Source organism: Chaetodon trifascialis, chromosome 21 (assembly GCF_039877785.1).
Source record: "Chaetodon trifascialis isolate fChaTrf1 chromosome 21, fChaTrf1.hap1, whole genome shotgun sequence".
Lineage (NCBI taxonomy): Eukaryota > Metazoa > Chordata > Actinopteri > Chaetodontiformes > Chaetodontidae > Chaetodon > Chaetodon trifascialis.
The window spans coordinates 17,097,385-17,115,870 of NC_092076.1; the positions used below are offsets into that span (position 1 = coordinate 17,097,385).

At 42.6% G+C, this 18,486-nt stretch overlaps 1 protein-coding gene across 1 annotated transcript; it reads right to left on the minus strand.

The window, feature by feature from the left end:
* Window positions 1-503: 503 nt before the first annotated feature.
* On the minus strand, window positions 504-5,396 carry LOC139349575 (growth/differentiation factor 10). The gene is made up of 3 exons (XM_070990497.1): window positions 4,897-5,396; window positions 2,616-3,529; window positions 504-2,078 (listed from the first exon to the last, which is right to left on the minus strand). Exons 1-3 carry the CDS (start codon window positions 5,183-5,185, stop codon window positions 1,887-1,889), a joined length of 1,395 nt encoding a protein of 464 aa, XP_070846598.1. The 5' UTR covers window positions 5,186-5,396; the 3' UTR covers window positions 504-1,886.
* Window positions 5,397-18,486: the final 13,090 nt, after the last annotated feature.

Consider the following 18,486-nt stretch of genomic DNA (forward strand, 5'->3'; position numbering starts at 1 on the left):
AAACACTAGCATTCATTGTTCACTCTCCTTTTAGCTCTGCTTTTGGTCTCCACCAACTCTAGAGAGAAATCTGTGGCTCTTTACCAGCTAAATGCTCCAGTTTGTCCACCAATCAGTTGCTTACTTTGTGTCTCTGCTTTTTGGTGTAGGGACAGTAGTTTAAATTTGAGTGTTTTTGCTGAAAGAGCTGCCTGCTGTGATTCGAGACCATCATCAGTAGTCAGTGAACCAAAACAGTAAAATTGTGGGCCATAAAACCAAATCAATGTGCTGAAAGTTGCCAAAACACTTCACAGAGCAATAATAATTATCTGCAAGTTTGTCACTCAAAGTTAGTAATTTCACTTTTCACAGTCATCTGATCCATTTGTTGTTATAAAAATATTGATTAGAGTAGCTTTAAGGTGAACTCATTACTACCCATTCAATGCGGGTAGGAAACCTGGACATTGAACTAAAACAACAAAAAAATACATCAATGAAAATGAATGTAATCAAATTTCACCACAAGTTTTCCAGACTTCTTCATTGTAGCTTTGTTCAGAAAATAAAGAAACATTAACAAAGCATTTGACTGGCTGACACCTCTTATTTTCAAGGTTAGCATCATACATAAATAAACCAAGATATCTGCTTTTTAAACAAAATGTATGTAATCTGTAAGGTTATCCATCTAATCTAAGGTATATGTCTAAGTAAATGCTATATATACTTTTTATGAAGCCTAAATGGGTACATTATGTCTATGATTTGTTAAGCCACACACAGTTATAATGTTGTATACATTTATCCCTTTTTATTTACTATGGATATCTACTATTATTACAAACTGTACATGTCATCCTTGATAAACAGTATTTATATGTAAAGGGAGATATTGAATAGCCACAGGAAGTACCAGAACTTTCACATTCAAAATGATTTAGTCCCTTAAACTTTCCCAAAATGTACAGCAGGTGGCAGCAACGCACTGTTTTTTCTCTGCGCTGTAACGGACACAAGCTACACAATGCTTGCAGTACATTAAATCTCAGTAGGTGTCATTATATATAATATATAAACATATTGAAATATAGTTAAAAGACGACATTACCTCTCATGCAGAAATAACATTTCTTGCTAATATGGGAGGTGTTCAATGACATATCACTTAAGAATAAGTACAATTTAGTTTGCATTAGTAACTACATTATTTACATGACACGGGTTAGTTAATTTGGTAGGATGTAAATGTGCTGCCATGCAGCCGCTGTGCCCCTTAGACCCCCCTGAGTCTGTGAGTCACTGTGCAGTTCATCAGTTTGTCCAAGATTCAGTTGAGTCCTTCAGACATTACAAGCAGTAGAAGATGTCAGAGGGTTTCAGTGTTGATAACGAGGCACTGAGCTTAGTCAATTCCAAAACCAGGTCTGAGTCCAGGCTGAGACCAGAGAAAGTCAAGTCTTACCTTGTCTGATATTAAAACAGGCAAAATCACTTTATAAAAGTGAGAAAGTGCTGAAGAAGGATTGAAAAGCTTATGAAGGATCAACAGAGATGAAGATCCACCTGCAGAAGATTTGTACTTTGTACTTGTACTATGTCCTCAATATATTTAAGACCATTACAGACACAGGTTTGTGTTAAGTACACTTCTCAATACTGCTTTTGGATGATGGGAGAAAAATGAAGTGTGGAGAAAAACACATCAATGAAAAGTGTTAGACAAGCAGGAAAAGTTGAGTCCGATCGTGGCAGAGACTAGTCCATGATTCCATGAGCCCTGCCAGTCGCATCAGTTTATCCTCAGCTGTCCTCATCACCACTGTCCTCTTCGAGGTGGAAATGCCCTCTTAATATACGCTAAGTCTACATGTACGTCGTCCGCACGTCCGGTGGCTCCGGCCCTATCGACAGGCACAGGTATCCACAGACATGCCAGGGTAAACCTTTAGTACCATATTCTTGTTCGGATCGAGGAAAAGCACGCTGAGGGGACTCATCTTCTCAGGGACGCAGCACGGTTCAGGGACACCAGGGACAATGCCCACAGCTCTGACGATGCTCTGGATGGTGGCATGATTGGAAGGACGCACCACCTGAGGAAATGAGTGGCAGTCAAAGCGATTAATATGAGAACAACTTGCTGTTATAAATAAAGAAAAAAATCCCAAAACATGCCAACTGCTGCCTGAAAAGATTTATAGTGACTTTACATGAAGTGTGAAAGGAATCAAAAAGTGTCAAAACTTTGAGTGAAACATATTTGTTTTGTACTTTTGAAACTGCAGTTTTCATCACTTCTGCTTTTTATTTTAACAGATAAACACTCTTCATCTGCATACGTCCCTGCTCTAGTTTCCAGTCTACGAGTCGTACCAGTTTTGAATGAATTTGCCCACAGCACAAAACTTCTAATGTGTTTCAGTTCACAATCCAAAGTCTAAAAGAAAAGATTAGATTCAAAAGTACAATAAAAGATATCACAAAATCAGTGCATATGAAAAGACATGCAACTGTATCTTGAGCAGTTTCAGCTCATTAGGTCCCGATGTGGGAAACTTAATCACATCAGTGCTGCTTGAGCAGGGCCTGTGTGTTTCCTATTGTCTGAATCAAACGTTTCTTGGACTCACTTTAGGGATGGGGAACCCACAGGTCCCTGCGCAGTAGTAGGCATCAAACGACTTTGGCGCCAAGACCCACTCGCTCCAGCCGATGTCAGCGAAGTCCACCCTGAGGTAGCGCCTGGAGCAAACCCTGGGCTCGCTCCACTGTCTCCTCCGGGCCTTTTTCATCGTCCTCTCATCGAAGCTCAGCACCTGGGGCTTACTCAGGCCCTCGTTGCTCTCCTGACCCTGCTTCCTCCCTGGTTTCATCGCAGCTTTGGCCTTGGCTGGGAAATAGGTGTTCTGCCACAGTTCGTGATTCTTCAAGGTGTTGTACTGCACCTCTGGAATGTCGTTGGTTTGGATCTGGAGATGAAGCTCCCTCCGGATCCTTGAGGCTGAGGCTGAAGCTGACGGGGATGCATCCTCCCCCACTGGGAAGGACCCGTACCGCTGGAGTGACATGGCCACGCTGTTTGGCTCATCTATAGCTCGATCATCAGCGTATACCAAGATATAGGGCATGTTGGCTGGGGAGAAGCGCTCTTGGCCTTGAGGACTCCTCTGCTGCAGCCGAGCCGCCCCGAACCCCATATTAAACTCCACAGTGACCACAAGCTCTTTGACATCCCTGGCCTGTTTCACCACAGCCGTTACATCCCTTGTTTGCCAAGAGCCTTTTTTGAAAGGAGACAGAGTAATGTTTCCTAGTGGTGTTGCAAAAGCTGAGCTTGGGGATGATCCACGGAAGAGGAGCTGCGGGGAGGGAGGATAGGGATGCTGGGGGCCACTGGATGGGTGGCGAGGCCTTCGGAAACGCCACGGTCGCTGGTGGTGGCGGGGCCGCTTGTAGAGGAAATGAAACGAGGCGAAGAGGATGAGCTCTGATTCTTGAATAGAAGACAGGTTGAATTGGAACACATCTTTGCCATGCAGGACTCCTGGGGAGTAAAAAAAATGAAGTAGAATGAGACCCTTGACGAGAAAAATAAGTTCTTCAAGTTAAAAAAAACTTGCTTGTTTTCATCCTGTCTCCCAAGCTTTTTCTAATATATCTCTTGGCTTTAAAAATGGATTCATATACGCTGATGTGCTTGCTGCTTCAACCATGCAGATGTTTCATCAAAAGTAGCTGCCTTGAACTTCTTCCCCTCTCTACTTTTCCCCCTCTGTCATCTCATTCTGGCATGTTTGACTGACATAAATAACAGCATCCAATATATCTTCTGTAAAATGTTGCTCAACACATCTGACTGACATAAGCAGAAAGATGGAAAATATTAAGCTTAAGTGCCTGCCTCCCGCATGACCAAAACCCTCATCCTAGATCACTATACTCGTGAAGTTCAACCTTGTCTCCCACACTTCCACCGCAGCCTGAAAGACAAACATTGGATCGGTGCAGTAGGTCTGTTGTAAGCATATGGAAATGCTTATAGGAGAACGAGCTCCTCTGAGGCTTTTCGCAGTGCAGCCGGTGTCTGAGTATGATAATAGGCTCTTGTCTAACACCTAAGCTGTTGCAGCTACTGGGTAACGAACAGTGCATAAGACTTTAAGTCCCCAAATTCACTAAATCATAACACCGATGGAGCATAGAGGTGAAGATGTGTAGCTCAAAGGGGTGTGAGATCTGCTGTGTGACTGATAAAACACCTGCCTTTTGGATGTCACACTGATGAAGAGTTAAGACCTGATATTTTTTCAAGGTATTAATTAGTAAACAGGAGGGGACTTTTCAAGTTTAGTGTGAATTTTCTGTCTGTAAAAGGTTGATCTGTGACAAAAAGTACACTAAGTAAAATAAGCCTTCAAGTGGGGAAACAAAAGTGAGATTAAGAACACTTTAGATGTCACAAATCTTGAGTTTCATTCAAGGGTAAGTAACATTTAACTGTTGGGAATTATAATAAAATGAATTAAGTAAGGTAAGAAAATAAGAAAAGACTATTATACACTTTTGCTGTTTTTAATTTGCTTTAGTTTAGACATTTTGTCTGTCTTCCAGAAGATGTTTTATTATGACCAAATGTCACACCAACTATCAGTTCAATTATTATGTCTTGAGGGACACAAAAGTCTGCTTTAAAACGAACTTTAAAAAAAAAAAAAAAAAAAATCACTATTCATTTGTTGATAATTGTACCAGTAACCAGAAGATACCTGTGAGATTTTTAATCAAGCAGACAGTAATGTGTAAGCAGTGATGTGCCTATTTTGTCACATTATGAAAATTAGGTTTATCTTAAACTCAGCACCTGAGCAGCAACATTGTTCATGGAACGAATAAGCGCGTGCGTTCACTCACTCGGGACACCTTTAAAACTTCTCACGGTGTTTCCGTCCCTCTGGCTCTGCGGCTCTTTACTGTACTTCTCGTACACTTTGAACATGTTGATGGAGATCATGTCCCGGTTTGCGCTTTCGTGCGCAAAGACGCGCCGCTCCACCGCAGGTGGCACATCGGCATCTTGACGCACTGCTTCACCAAGTTCCTCAGATATGAGTTTACCCCAGCTCGACTCCAGAATCAGCAATAAATGCAGCGTGTGAAAAAGCCGACTCGCCATGGTTGAAGCTGTGGGAAATGATTCCATTAAAAAGAAACGTGGGGAAACTTAACTCAGTAAAAAGTAGCGCTGCCTTTCTGTTTCTCCCTGGTTGATGCCCACCCAGACTTCAAGCCGGGATCCAGGTAATCCGTGTCGGACCCGCACTCCACGGTTCACGGTCTACAGCTGTTTGTACAATGGGAGGAGACCGGGGGAGGACGCATGCATGAAGCTCTGCTGCCGGATGACAGATTGTGACGCCTCAGAGCGCACAGCCAACGAGAGACTTGCAGCTTTTTAGGTGAGCTGCTTACGAGTTTTGATCGGCAGCAAAGTGAAGAACAGGACAGCCTCCAGATAGGATCTCAAACGTGTCCTGTAAACATGCAACATCAGTCCACCTCATCAGTGAGAGAGGAAGAAATGTGAGGGGGTCAGACAGAGTGGCTGTTCAAGGTCAGGCACAAAGATCCTTGGAGGTTTCAAAGCTGCAATTTTAAAATAAAATGTAATTATTTAATGAACTCGTATTGTAAACGTTTTGGGTCCATGCTCACCTTAAATCATTCTGAAATTGGCTTTTCAGTGATGTTTTGCATTAGTTGTGGTATGAAGACATGCTGGTTGGGTTAAGTGATTCTAAAACTGTGTGAATGGTCGTTTGTCTCTCTGTGTCAGCCATGTGATGAACAGGAGACCTGTCCATAATGTCCCCGCCCCTTGCTCAGCTGTCTGTTGTCAGTGGACTCACCCAAATTGTGTTCTAGTGTTCACCTCAGCTCATTCTGCCTTCACCTCAACACAAGAGGTAAATGGAATTTAACTGTGAAAAATGCAGATCACATCAGAAATAGGTGTCTGCAAGCCACTTTCCCACATTTCAAAGTTATATTTGTTTGTTTCATTAACTTCTGTCTCACAAATCAGTTTATATCTGGCAGAGGAGGCTTAAATAAAAGTTGATGGTGCAACAGAGCATGAGCTACGATAGCTTCCTCATTTTGCACTCTGCCGCTCTCTGTTTCTTTAACTGTCAGCGCTGTCAAGATGGCTTGGTCAGCAGCACAAGTGGCATGTCAAAGTTCTCCAAAGCGGAGAAGAACAAATGGTGTGTATTTGCTTCACCATCCCCGAGAGCGATCCACTGATTGCATTTAAGCTTGTTTTAATACCTTTACTGTGGTTGCCAAGTAGTTCTAGTAAGTAAAATCAAACTACAAACAGCGAACTGGCTGAAGATCTCAGCCTCGGGACAGCTGACAGCTCGTCAACACTAGTGACAAGCAGCCAACAGAAGAAACGTATTTTTTGGGTGTCCTCTGCTTTTTGTGTTTCTCATGCAGCACAACAGTTTCCCTGTGAGAGAGATGGCAGCGGGCTAGAGCCAACACGGGTCAGACAGCTATTAAAATACCTCCTACTGGTCCTGAGGGGGGCCACAAGGGGCTCTTTGACACCACCGTGTCTTACATCGGAGATAAAGGACTCTGCTGGGACTGGGATCCCCTTCAGTAAAACACTGGTGTGTTTAAAGGTCGTGCTGCTTCACTGAAAGAGCAGATAGCATCTGTCTCCACCCAGGGAGCTATCAAACTCTGCTATCACTCAGCTTGGGGTTGTCTAATTGGTTCTAATGGGCTTAGAAAAACAAATGTTGCTCTTGTGAGTTTTCTTTTGATGGAGGAAAGTTTCAAAATGAATTGACGTGGACTTGGAGAAGTTCTGTCACACTGAAATGCCTGTCAAAGCCTAAAAACAGTAAAAGTAATAATTTGATCCAACGCTTTAAAAAGGCAATGTTTTTGTTTTCCTTTCGTTTTCCTTGTGGTCATGCATATAATGACTCTTCCCTCTCAGAAGCAAAGGCAACAGTAGCCGAGGCTTGATCTCCAATCGGCCCCTTGGGATCTGAGGCCCTGAGAGGAGTTTGAAGTGGTTATAGTGCCACAAAACCTCTTAAGATGGACGTTGGGGAAGATGGTTGGGAGCACAAAGGGCATGACTTTGATATTGGAGACCACAGTTCACATCAATCTGCTACCAACAATTACATGATTTAACTGTGACCACAGTCTTCTCCCAACTTTAACCTTAGTAGCTTTAGTTTAACCAGACCAGTGGCTGATCAGAAAATACTCATATTGGTCATTTTGTACAGCAATGATAAAGTTTAGGAGTTTAGGAATGAGAACTTCAAGCGCTTTACTAGTAACTCTACAATCTGCAGTGACAACTAATTCTTCATATTCTGGATTGTGTATTGTGTTTTTTTTTTTGGCTGCAATCTGTAAAAACTCCCCATGAGGTCATTAAAATCAGTTTGCATATATACTGTACAAGCATCACGTATACATAGAGATTTATGGTCTGTATCATTTGTGTGAAGTTGCACTTGCATTAGCTGATTGACATCAGCCGTTTCATTCATGCTTCACAATCACTGGCTCAGTGACCAGCTGACTCGTAACATCCAGTCATATTCATGCAATGGCCACAATAACCTGATACTTCTCACAATTACTTTTGCCAACAGTGCTTGCTGACACAGCTCCTTCCACCACCCTGACCTCCTCTTTAACTTGCAAAGATTGAATGTTCATGTATGTTTACGAACAAGGAATCAGCCAAACCTTCGTTCCTGATGAGATTCTTTGAGAGGTTCTTCAAATTGCAAAGTTTTTCCACCAAATCTAACTGGATAAACCTTTGCTGTAAGTGGCCAGTTCACTGACGTAAGTGTCTGTGGCTGAAAGAGGTTCATCCTTTATTGAAGTCATGGTATTTTGCATTCAGACTTTGTGCTGATTGTCACAGTATTCCCCTTCCTATTGATGGAGGAACCTTTGCTCTTTGGTTTGAGGAGCCTTTTATCACATTTGAAGACTATCAAACTCTGTTGTGCCACCCTGCCTTGTGGACATACGTCAGCCTAAAGGCCCCATATTGACTCCTCCGGTTAAGCAGCTGTAGCCGTTGAGCCAAAACCGCCTCACCACGGTGATTAGCTGCCACTTCAAAGGTAATTTAAACCCTTATGAGTACTTGTCACACCCACAGCAAACTTCATAAGACCTCTCACTTAACGGCTTTCCTGCAACAGGAGAAGTGGAGAACATGTCAGAGCGGACATTTAGAAGGACAAGGCTCATAATTTGTTGAATTGAAAACTGTTATATCCAATGAACATAAATTCTCAATGATCATAAAGTCACCTCATTATTGTGGGTTTGCAGCCAGAGATCAAAGGAGCGTGTCCAGGCTCCGTGTCCCACACACGTCAGCCTGGTTACCAACGTAGCTGCTAAACAAAGTAGCGAGTGTAGAGAGAATGTAGAAAAATGGTCAGTATTAAGTGTTTAAGCACAAATATGAAACGAGCTTGAGGCTTTATGTTCCATTAGGAGTTTTTAACTATAAAAAAACACTGGAATAGATGTTTTTCAATCTCTTCTTTGTAGCTGTGCTGGAAATATTTCAGCTCATCATGTTCTCTATGTTTGGGCAGTTAAAGGAAAGGTTTTTGGGAAATGCGTTTTTTGGCTTTTTTGCAGAGAGAAATGAGAAAATTGATGCCGCTCTCATGTCTGTCTGTTGAATAAGAAGCTAAGTCCAGCAGCCGGTTTGCTTAGCTTAGCATAAAGGCAGGAAGCAGGGGAAACAGTCGGTCTGGCTCTGTCTGAATCGAACAAAATCTGCCCCTCTGAAGCTCAGTAATGAACATGTTATATCTTGGTTGTTTAATCTGTACAAAGAAAGATGTAAAAAATTGTGTTGTACAGGGAATTACATACTGGACCCTTTCTTAATTAGGCACAGTGATTTCCTGGAGTCTTGTCATCACCACTGTAGCTTCATATTGAGTATTCAGACATGAGAGTGAAGTTGAACCATTCTGTTCAATCATGATCCCTTTACACCTCACAATGGCTGTTTTGCACATGTTTCCACACAAACAAGTAAAGAAATGTTGGCTGAAGCAATTTAAAAGGGCTCTAATTTATTTCGGGGATCACTGAAGCTGAAACGAGTCCAGGGTTGTTGTACAATAATAGAAGTACCAGACCAAGAAGCAGGCCAAAATTCACGTCCTCTATTAGACTCATTTAAAAATGTTCATTTCGTATGACATCATGGGTGAGTCACCTCTTCTCCACCTCCTCCTCCTTCACGCGGTAAAATGGGAAGTGTAGCCCCCCAAAATATGCTCTCATTCACAGAATATTTGCCTGGGGTGCTCATCAGGACAGGGAGGAGGACAGACGAGCCCACCATGTTTCTTTTGGCCCGAGACCCCATCCTTCATCCTCCCCCTTTTCCTCCTCCTCTTCCTCCTTTTGACTTGTTTTCATACTGCTGGCTGGAGCTGAATGACCATTCAGGCTCGATGCTGTTGGATATGGATGTTTGTGTGTGTGTGTGTGTGTGTGTGTGTGTGTGTGTGTGTGTGTGTGAGAGAGAGAGAGAGAGAGAGTCTGAGGGGCATGACATCCCTTCATCTGATGTCTGCCAAGACATCCACACACACACTCACCGAGCCCCACTCCAGTCTGGATTCTGTGCCATACCTCCCTCATAGCCACAGTCATGCCACTTCAGCTCACATCAACATCAGTCAACTAAGAGTGACAGGTCCACACACACACACACACACACACACACACACACACACACACACACACACACACACACACACACACACACACACACACACACACACACACACACACACACTCTCTCTCTCTCTCTCTCTCTCTCTCTGGGAGATATCCGGTTGTCTCATGCATTAGTGTTGCAAGTAGCTGCAGCAGTGCCAGCTGAAAGAGGAATGTCTGCTGGAGTCAGAGGGGAAACTTGTGCATGACAAATTTATGACTGTAAATCACCACGATTTGCCAGACTTCACGGTGAAAAAACAACTGACATCTGAGGAGAATTACACCACATTTATTCGTTCATGCAGCACCTGGACAACCCGCTGACAGAGGAGTCATCGGTGCTGTGTGTGACAGAGAGGCACAGAGTGTATATGTGTCCGTGTCACACATTTTGAAGATCTTCCAGGTTAAGTTTTCACATCTAGAGGAGTTCAAACAGCTGACTGACAGATCAGTTGCAGAATAAGCTCAGTGCAAATATCTAAGAAACTGTAAAGCCCAGACTTGCAGCTTGTATCATTGCGACAGTGAGCTATGTTGATCTCAACTAATTGTTTTGGCTGTATTAGCTTAACTGGCTAACAAATAGCAGGCATGGCAACTGTAAAAATTAACGTGCTTGATTATCAAACAAGTTTAACTGGCAATAGATCTTTTTTTATTTCGCTTGAATGTATTATTATGAAGCAAATAATGATTGGTTCCCTCTAAGCATCGCTTTCATTATGCAATTCTGTCTGTCATCAGCTACGATCTCCTGGGAAAATCAAGGCTGCTTGGTGATCTCTCTGCCTTCATGTCTCCATCAGAGACTAAATGAATGAATGAACTCATACTTCTCCTCGTAATGTTTTCCTCTACTCCCCCCCTCCAACCCGACGCCAGTCCCTGCTGTTATTACTTGTTTTGCATCAAGCAATACTCCAACTATTTTATTACTCCAAATAAAATTATGACAATTCAACTTTTCCTCTTCAGTGAACGTGCATCATTCTTCTCTCTTATTTCCAAAACAAACATTTCTTTGCAGACTTTGTGTCCTGTGCTGTTGGTAGTTTTCTGGACCCCCAACTAACATCCAACAAAGTAATGAGAGCTGAAAACATGGCGACATCGTGAAAAATAGGTCAGGATAGGGTAACAAGTTGTTCCAGGTTGAAAACATGCTGACAGTTTGGCCTCATTTACCACTTTATCTGGAGGAAAACCAAAAGTGAGCCCACCCATAATGCTGGTAATAATCCCAAACTGAAATTGAACATGTTATGGACAGAGTTCATTTCTTAGGCAGACCAGAGGTGATTGAGGTAGTACATGTTAGTAAGCCGGTCTCTTTTGTTAGTACCGGTTTTGTTCTCTGTTGACTCGGGGTGGTGAGACGTGAAGCATTCACAGAATACTGCCCCCTGCCTTCATCTCACAAAGCTAATTATCAAGTTCTAAATCTAAAATACACTCAAACATTTGCCTTTTTTGAAGGTTAACCATAGGAAAACTCTTGTGTGTCCGCACTTCACATCATCCGGAAGCTGCACTTTACCCTTGTGGTTGAGGTCTGCCTTTTTGGTTATGTTAGCATAACATTATTAACAAAGTACAAAAAATGATTTGAATCCTTTCAGAATAAATTCCTATGTGAATCAATTACCCCCGCTCCTTACATAAATCAGTGACAGAGTGATCAGTGAGATGAAAAGTTGTCCTATTAGAAACAGCTTCAACTGCTTGCACGACTTCTGCTGCCAGCGAAGACCTCCAATACATCCGCTGGAGGGTGTCTAAATTCCCAGAAAGCCTCACAGGTTCTCTGAAGTGTGGTTGCTTCTTGCTCGGCCTCCCTGCTGCCTGCGCCCCTCAGTAGATGTCAGCTTGACCCTGTGCCACAGGGCTGTCAGAGCCACACATGAGGACCTGCTCATTTATCATCCTGCTGCAGACAGTGGGGCTGATGACTAACCGAGGTAATGAGCTGCTCTCGGCTGTGCAAGGCCTTCCCTCCCGAGATCCAACTAGCATGTGCACAATCCAAAACCACAAGAGCCCCAACAAACCCCACACAGCTCCACCCCCATGTGGCTCCACGCAGACAAGGCCAGCAATCAGCGTGATGAATTTCATCCCTGACACGCTTTTCCTCGAGCGGGCCAATTAGGAAAATACTTTTGTGGGTTGTTTTTTCTTTCTTTGACAAAACTAAGTTCTCATTGTGTCTTACCGTCTGATCCAGAGGTTGATGTACTGTACTGTTTGGCAGAAGATGGATTGACTTTAAACAGGAAATTTAGTTTCATTATGGTTTTGGAATAAGGAGTTGGGGAAATCCCTTTGCACAAAAGAAAAGTGAGAAACCAGATCTTAAGAGGTGCTGAACTCAAAACTGAAGACAGGCACGTGCAAAAAGGCTTGAAAACTTGCAGACAGAAGAACACGCTGTTTTGAAGCTCAGTTTGCTGTGCCAGCCAACTGTAGATTTCCACGGAGTTTGCGGGACTTAGCTCTTAATCTGCATTCCCACTACGCGCTTTTGCTTTAGTGCCCTTGAAACCTGTACCCAACCCCTACCTACCTGCTGTTATGTGTTTCTACTGCAGACTGTGCTCTTAGATAAGTTGGGTTGTTACAGGGCATCTCTCACTGGCTCAACCACACACTCGTTACGCACTGAGCTACTCTTTTAACAAGAAAACAGTGGAGGACATCGCATGTTTCTGTCGTCTCGGTATGTGGTTGTCTATTACAGCAAGGAGACGAGCTTTGTTTGAGAAAAGGCTGCAGAGCGTGGGAAATCCTAAATCAGAGCGTAGACGAGACGAGATGACTCTGGTTTCTCCGATTCTCTCTGACCAATCAGTCTGCAGTGTTTTAACTCCACCTTTCAGTGTCGCTTCAGCTTGATGGGACTGATGGTGGCTCTGTTGGTACCATCCACCGTTTTACTGAACAGAACTCGACTGCTTGGTGGAAATGGAGCTTTCTAACTGAGGCCCAAACCTTACAAAGTCTGTCTAAACCAAATGTCAGTCTGTGACTGTGTGATGGATGAGTCTGAAGGTCTCCCATGAGGAGAGCTTTCATTAGTAAATGGTGATCACTCTCCTCTCGTGTTTTCAAGACTGCAATTTTCTCTAAGTGAGTTGTTTTGGCAGTTCCTCCTCAGCGGCCCCCGTCTGAGAACAATCACCCACAACGTGTTTGTCAGTTATTTGAAAAATTGACAACGATATCAAATTGCACCTATTATTCACATCTCAGGCTTCTGGAACAGCTAAAAGCCAGCCATGATTGCATATCTGTCTTTGCCAGTGGGAATGGTTCGCAGCACCAGTCGCTCCAGTCGATTTCACACTCCAGGAGCAGACCTGTGCTCTCACTTGGCTCCACCTTGCTAACTCTCCCCTGGTTAACTACCTCCAGACTATGCTGTTTTGTCAGAATGGAGGACCAGGCAAGCTTTAAAGCTGCCACTCTGAAATAAAGCATATAAACTGTAGTTTTACATTCTGTTCATTTGTACAACAATAGCAGACTTTGTCTCGTATGCAGTTGGTATTTTAGTAAAAACAATAATCCAATTGTCCAATTTATTTGGGCTTATCACGAATAGAGGCTAAGAGAGCACCTGATCACATTCAACTGGAATGTGACCTTGTGAATGATTTTGATTTAGCAGTGTTTGATTTCTATAATTTGTTAGAGTGCGGGTTGCGTGAATTTCCAAGCCAGGTGAATATTGATAGTTAAGGATGAGGACAAACAATGCAAAAACATGATGAGTCACATTCAAATCTTTGAAGTCCTTCATTGCTTTGTGATCAGACTCTTATCCTCTTATTCGGCCTCGAAACCTCGTCCCTCGTCCAGATGATGTTTTCAATTAGATTTTTTCCACTATTATCTTTCTGTTTCTAACAGCTTTTGCTGTGAGGATGGCTCTGCAGCTGCTTCTAATCTTGACAGTTGCTACTGGATCACTGGTCGCCATGCCCATGTGACATAAGCAAAGTCTACACCCTGATTCCCAAATGTCATAAAAAAGACATTTTCCGGGATTAAGGCAAGCAAATACAAAATTATAATCATACACAGAACAAGTACAAGTAAGACGCTGCAGTGCAGCACATCCACTTCTTTCGTGCATTTGGACAGTGTTTTATCATATATACATATACCACGGTCATCACTTCACTGAGGAAATAAAAGGAGTCTATGTTCATATCCTTAGCATTTTTTCAACCAGCATTGATTGATTTTTGGGCCACTAGGGGGCAGCACAACTGACTGAAACAACACTGACATAAAATCACCTTATGCAGCTGATGTAGAGAGCAAATAGCAGCACTTTCACGCAACCAGCAGATACAGCATCACATTAGCATTAGCTTGGAGTTTTTTTTAAGCCTTGCTTTGGTCTCCATCATCCCCTGAGGGAAATATCTGACTCTTTAGTGGCTAAATTGTCCACTGTGTTCACTAGCTAGTTGGTGTTTAGTGCCATGCAGGAAGTGTATGTGGGTATTTCAAAACTTTCTGGCTGAATGCAGCTGCCTGCTACAGCTGGAAATGAGCTAGATGACAGGTAAGCTTGAACCAAAACAATGAGCTGAAAGACGGAAAAATGCTCAGTGGAGCTATAAAAAACTGCAAAAAGGTAATGTGTCTCTGCGGGTTTACTACAAGCAACCCCTGTCGCAATACATATAGTCAGTTTCAATCCACGGTTTCCTATATCAGCTGGACTAATTGTCAGAGTTAGCTTCAGCTGTGACTTAAAAGCTCAATCAGGCATTTGCACCTTTGCTATGATTATTAGAGCCTTGATTAACTAAGTTTATTTAAAGCTATTTGAGGTGCCTGTGGCGTACTGGATTCAATTCATATTTGTTTTGAGTTTTAAACTCTCTGTGTTAGTGCAGTGTCTTGCAGCACCAACCCCTGAAGCTGGAGCTGAGCCGATCTTTATCAGACCAAAACAATACAGGTCATGCGCTTTAGTTTGGTCCGGCTCTGTATTGTGAAAGTGCCCTCTCTTTACAGGAAGGCCTCCTGTTGTTTATGCCTGTGATGAGCTGAGGAAGGAGGAATCAGCCATCAAGCGCTGCGCTCCATCCTCGCTACTATACATCACTTCAAGGGCTACCCTACGGGAAAGGCCATTTTCCCATCATCCCTCAGTCAGTGAGGCTGTTACTTTGCACATTAATGGACCAAATGGACTGACGACTGGCACCGAGTGCTCTCCATCTTTCTCTCTCCCCCTCACTTTTGTACTGTCTTTGTATACTTTTTCTTTCTTTCCCAGCCTGCTTATTTCTCTCTCTCTCTCTCTCTCTCTCTCTCTCTCTCTCTCTCTTCACTTCCCTCTCTCATGTTTTCTCTCAGTCCTGTTTTCAGCATTTTGGCTGAGCTGTCTATAAATCACTTGTCATATCACTGCGATGTACTCGGGCCCCGCTGAGGCAGCCTGTGGTGTGATTTAGCCTTGAGTTGATTTTCGTGCAGAGTGATACTTTGTATGTCAGTGCCTCTGTCAGTCGCACACAATTCGGACACAGCAAGTTTTCCAGCCAGCCCTGAACTTTTTATTCGCTTTTCATGCGAAAGAATGGAATTAAGTCGGTGCATTACAGACTTCAGTTTTTCTGGCCAGGCACATTGTTTTCCTTGGCCGCCGCACTTAAAGTCTGTTGAAACAGGCCTTTTTTTCATGTCTATAAAATGGGCTCTTTTCATGAATCCATGAGGGAATGCTTGCTTTTTGAAGGGATTTAAGAGGATACTGCACTATACGCAGTCAGGGGCCCTAGATTTGTGCTCCATATTCACACACTCCATCATATTGAGGCTAATATAGAATGGCTGCGCTCGCTGTATATGAATTGTCATGGTATTTATCAAAATGGCTTACCAAAGTGCCGGAGACGGGAACAACTGGAGTGGTGATGAGAGGAGTTAGTGAATTGCTTCCTGTCTGAGAGCTGATGAGTGAAAGAGAGAAGGCAGCAGCAGGCGCTCAGAGCACAGATAGCAGAGAAATGAACGACCCCAGTGGAGTGATGGGAGAAACAGACAGTAAAGGCTTCGCATGTTCGACCATGAAAACACATTTTTCCGCATTTGAGCCAACATCTTTAAATGGCACCTGCAGCCGACATGAAATACACGCCATAAAGGAGAACCGGTGTTGATAGTCACGATCCAGATTGTTTCTGCATAAAAAGAAATGCAGCAAACTGTCATCAAAATCCATAAAAAGCCAATTTTAGGCCTTAAAAGAATAGTTTGACATTTTGTCAAATACACGTATTTGTCGGTAAAAATAAAGCTTCAGCCAGCAGCTAGTTAGCTTAGCTTAGCATAAAGACTGGACTCTGGGAATTTTGGAGGCGGTGCGGTTGCATACAAAGTCAATAAAGAGAGTTCTCGCAGGGCGTTTCAACCTGAGCCAAATGTCTGAGTATATCATGGGGCTTTATGAATCCACTTCTTAAATACATGTCGGCACATTGGCTATTTTGAGTGAATAAACATGAGGGTCCTGCGATCAAATTCACAAGAATGACGTGAGGCGAAAATTCATTTTGCATACTTCCTGGACACACCTCTGAAGCTCACGTCTCTTTGTTTAATCTGATTTTATAAGGGAATTTGTGCTGGACTATTTTTCTGGGAGCACTGACTTCCTGGAGTCTTGTCTTCACTGCGAGCTTGCCAGGCTACTCTTTGGATTTTATTACCTCTGGACAGATGCAGACTAGCTGTATCCCCATTTCCAGACTGAGCTAGGCTAACCGGCTGCTGGTGGTAGCTTCAGCTCTAGATTTGACTCTGGTATCCATCCTCTCATCTAACTCTGTGAAAGTGAATAAGCATTTCCCAAATGGTTTATGGCTCTACTAATGATAATGTGTAATATTGCACGTCATCCATTGTGACTTTTCTCCTGGGAAAAAGTGACTTTATACTCCAAAAAAGTCTGATCCTGTCGGGAGCGCTCAAACTGAAAATGTCCGTTCTCATGGAACTGAAGCTCTCAACACAAACACCAGCTAAACTGATGTTATATTAAGGCTGTTTAATGGGAAGTTGACCAGCTTTTTGAGTTTGGGTGGTTTTTGAGGATTGGGGGTTTCTGGCTCTCTAACTGTCTGAGGTGATATTATGTTACTGAGCCTTTCTGTCTTGAGCTCCACCCTCAGGCATTTAACTCCGCCAGTCACATTATTTCTGCACAAAGAAATGTTTGCAAAATTACATTTTCCTCCTGCTATGCCACTATCTTTACTTTATATGTTGCAATGTGTTGTAATTATTTTGGAATTTTAGATTAAGTCATAGTGCACAATTGATACAGAGTGTTCCTCAGCCCAACTTCTGGCCTTGATTTCATTGTGAGTGTGTAGTCTGAGAGAGCCCTGCCCTGAGCTTGGTGTACATTAAAAAGTGAGGAAAGAAACATAATTTCAGCCTCTGGTTTTACTATTGCCTTTATTATTAGATAAGAGTAGTTTGGTTTTGTTCAGGTACTCACACTCTCCATATGGCTCTGTTGTGGCTGTGTCTCTATTTTTGTTCCCACTCAATTCAGTCTTGTCTCAGTTTCTTAAAAGATTCTTATTAAGATCACTTTAGAAGACCTGCTTTTACAGAAGGTAAATGAATTACTGTTAATGAATTACACTGAACTGTGGACCATAAGCTGCCCATGTTTCAGTCTCTGGTTCATTATCAGTTACTTTAAAAAAAGCCTAATCACTGAAGTCATTCCTTATGCATGCTGGTCATAAATAGAAGGTCTAATCTTAATTTAACAGCTATAATAAGATGACTGCCTCCTATGTTTTACATTAAATGATGGTGTGGCATATTAGATCTTACACATCTTTACACCCATGTTCCAGTTTTCAGGCGTATCTCAGTCACAGGATGTGAAAAAGCTGCCAGAAAAAGAAATGCATGTATGTGTGTGCCTGAAAACTGCAGACGTAGTTTAAGAATGATTTTCAGCCCAATATATGTAACGTAAAGTATTAAAAGCCTAGAGTACTTATTTCTTTTTCTGGACATATCAGCTTTTGTCACCATTATGTTTAAGAAGATAAATTGGATTACTGCCAGCCTATGAGGTCATGGTGGGCAGAATGCCAAGCCAACAGAAAATTAGAAGCCAATAGTAGAAAATTCCCTAAAGAGAGACCCCACAGTGGGGGAAGCTAACCAGGGGATAGAAGGCGATGCCTTCTGATTCAGTTTCAGCAAATGTGCTTATAGTAAAACTAAGAATTACACCAGTATACAGGTTTCTGGTCTGGACTTCGACTTTACTCTGAACTCTGCAAGCTAACTGGTTATCCATAAAATTCAGCAGTACATGTTTAAATAAACATTTTTATTCCTAAAATACCCTTGGGGATACTTCGGCCGTCATTAGGGTGTGCCCTGTATCTACTGCAGCACAATCATACTGACAAAACCCAGACAGCCTCTGAGGTCCTGTATTATCGCTGCAGGACTGTTTTGTCAGCCTCTGCAGTATCTTCTGAGAGTTATAACTGTGTGGTCTCCACTTTCATTGACACCAATTAACAACATAATTCTATTGTAATAGACTAAATGACTTGCACAGTCACACTGTGTACACATATATAATCTGGTCAATAAGCCAGCATTGACTTGAATTGACTTGAATTGTGA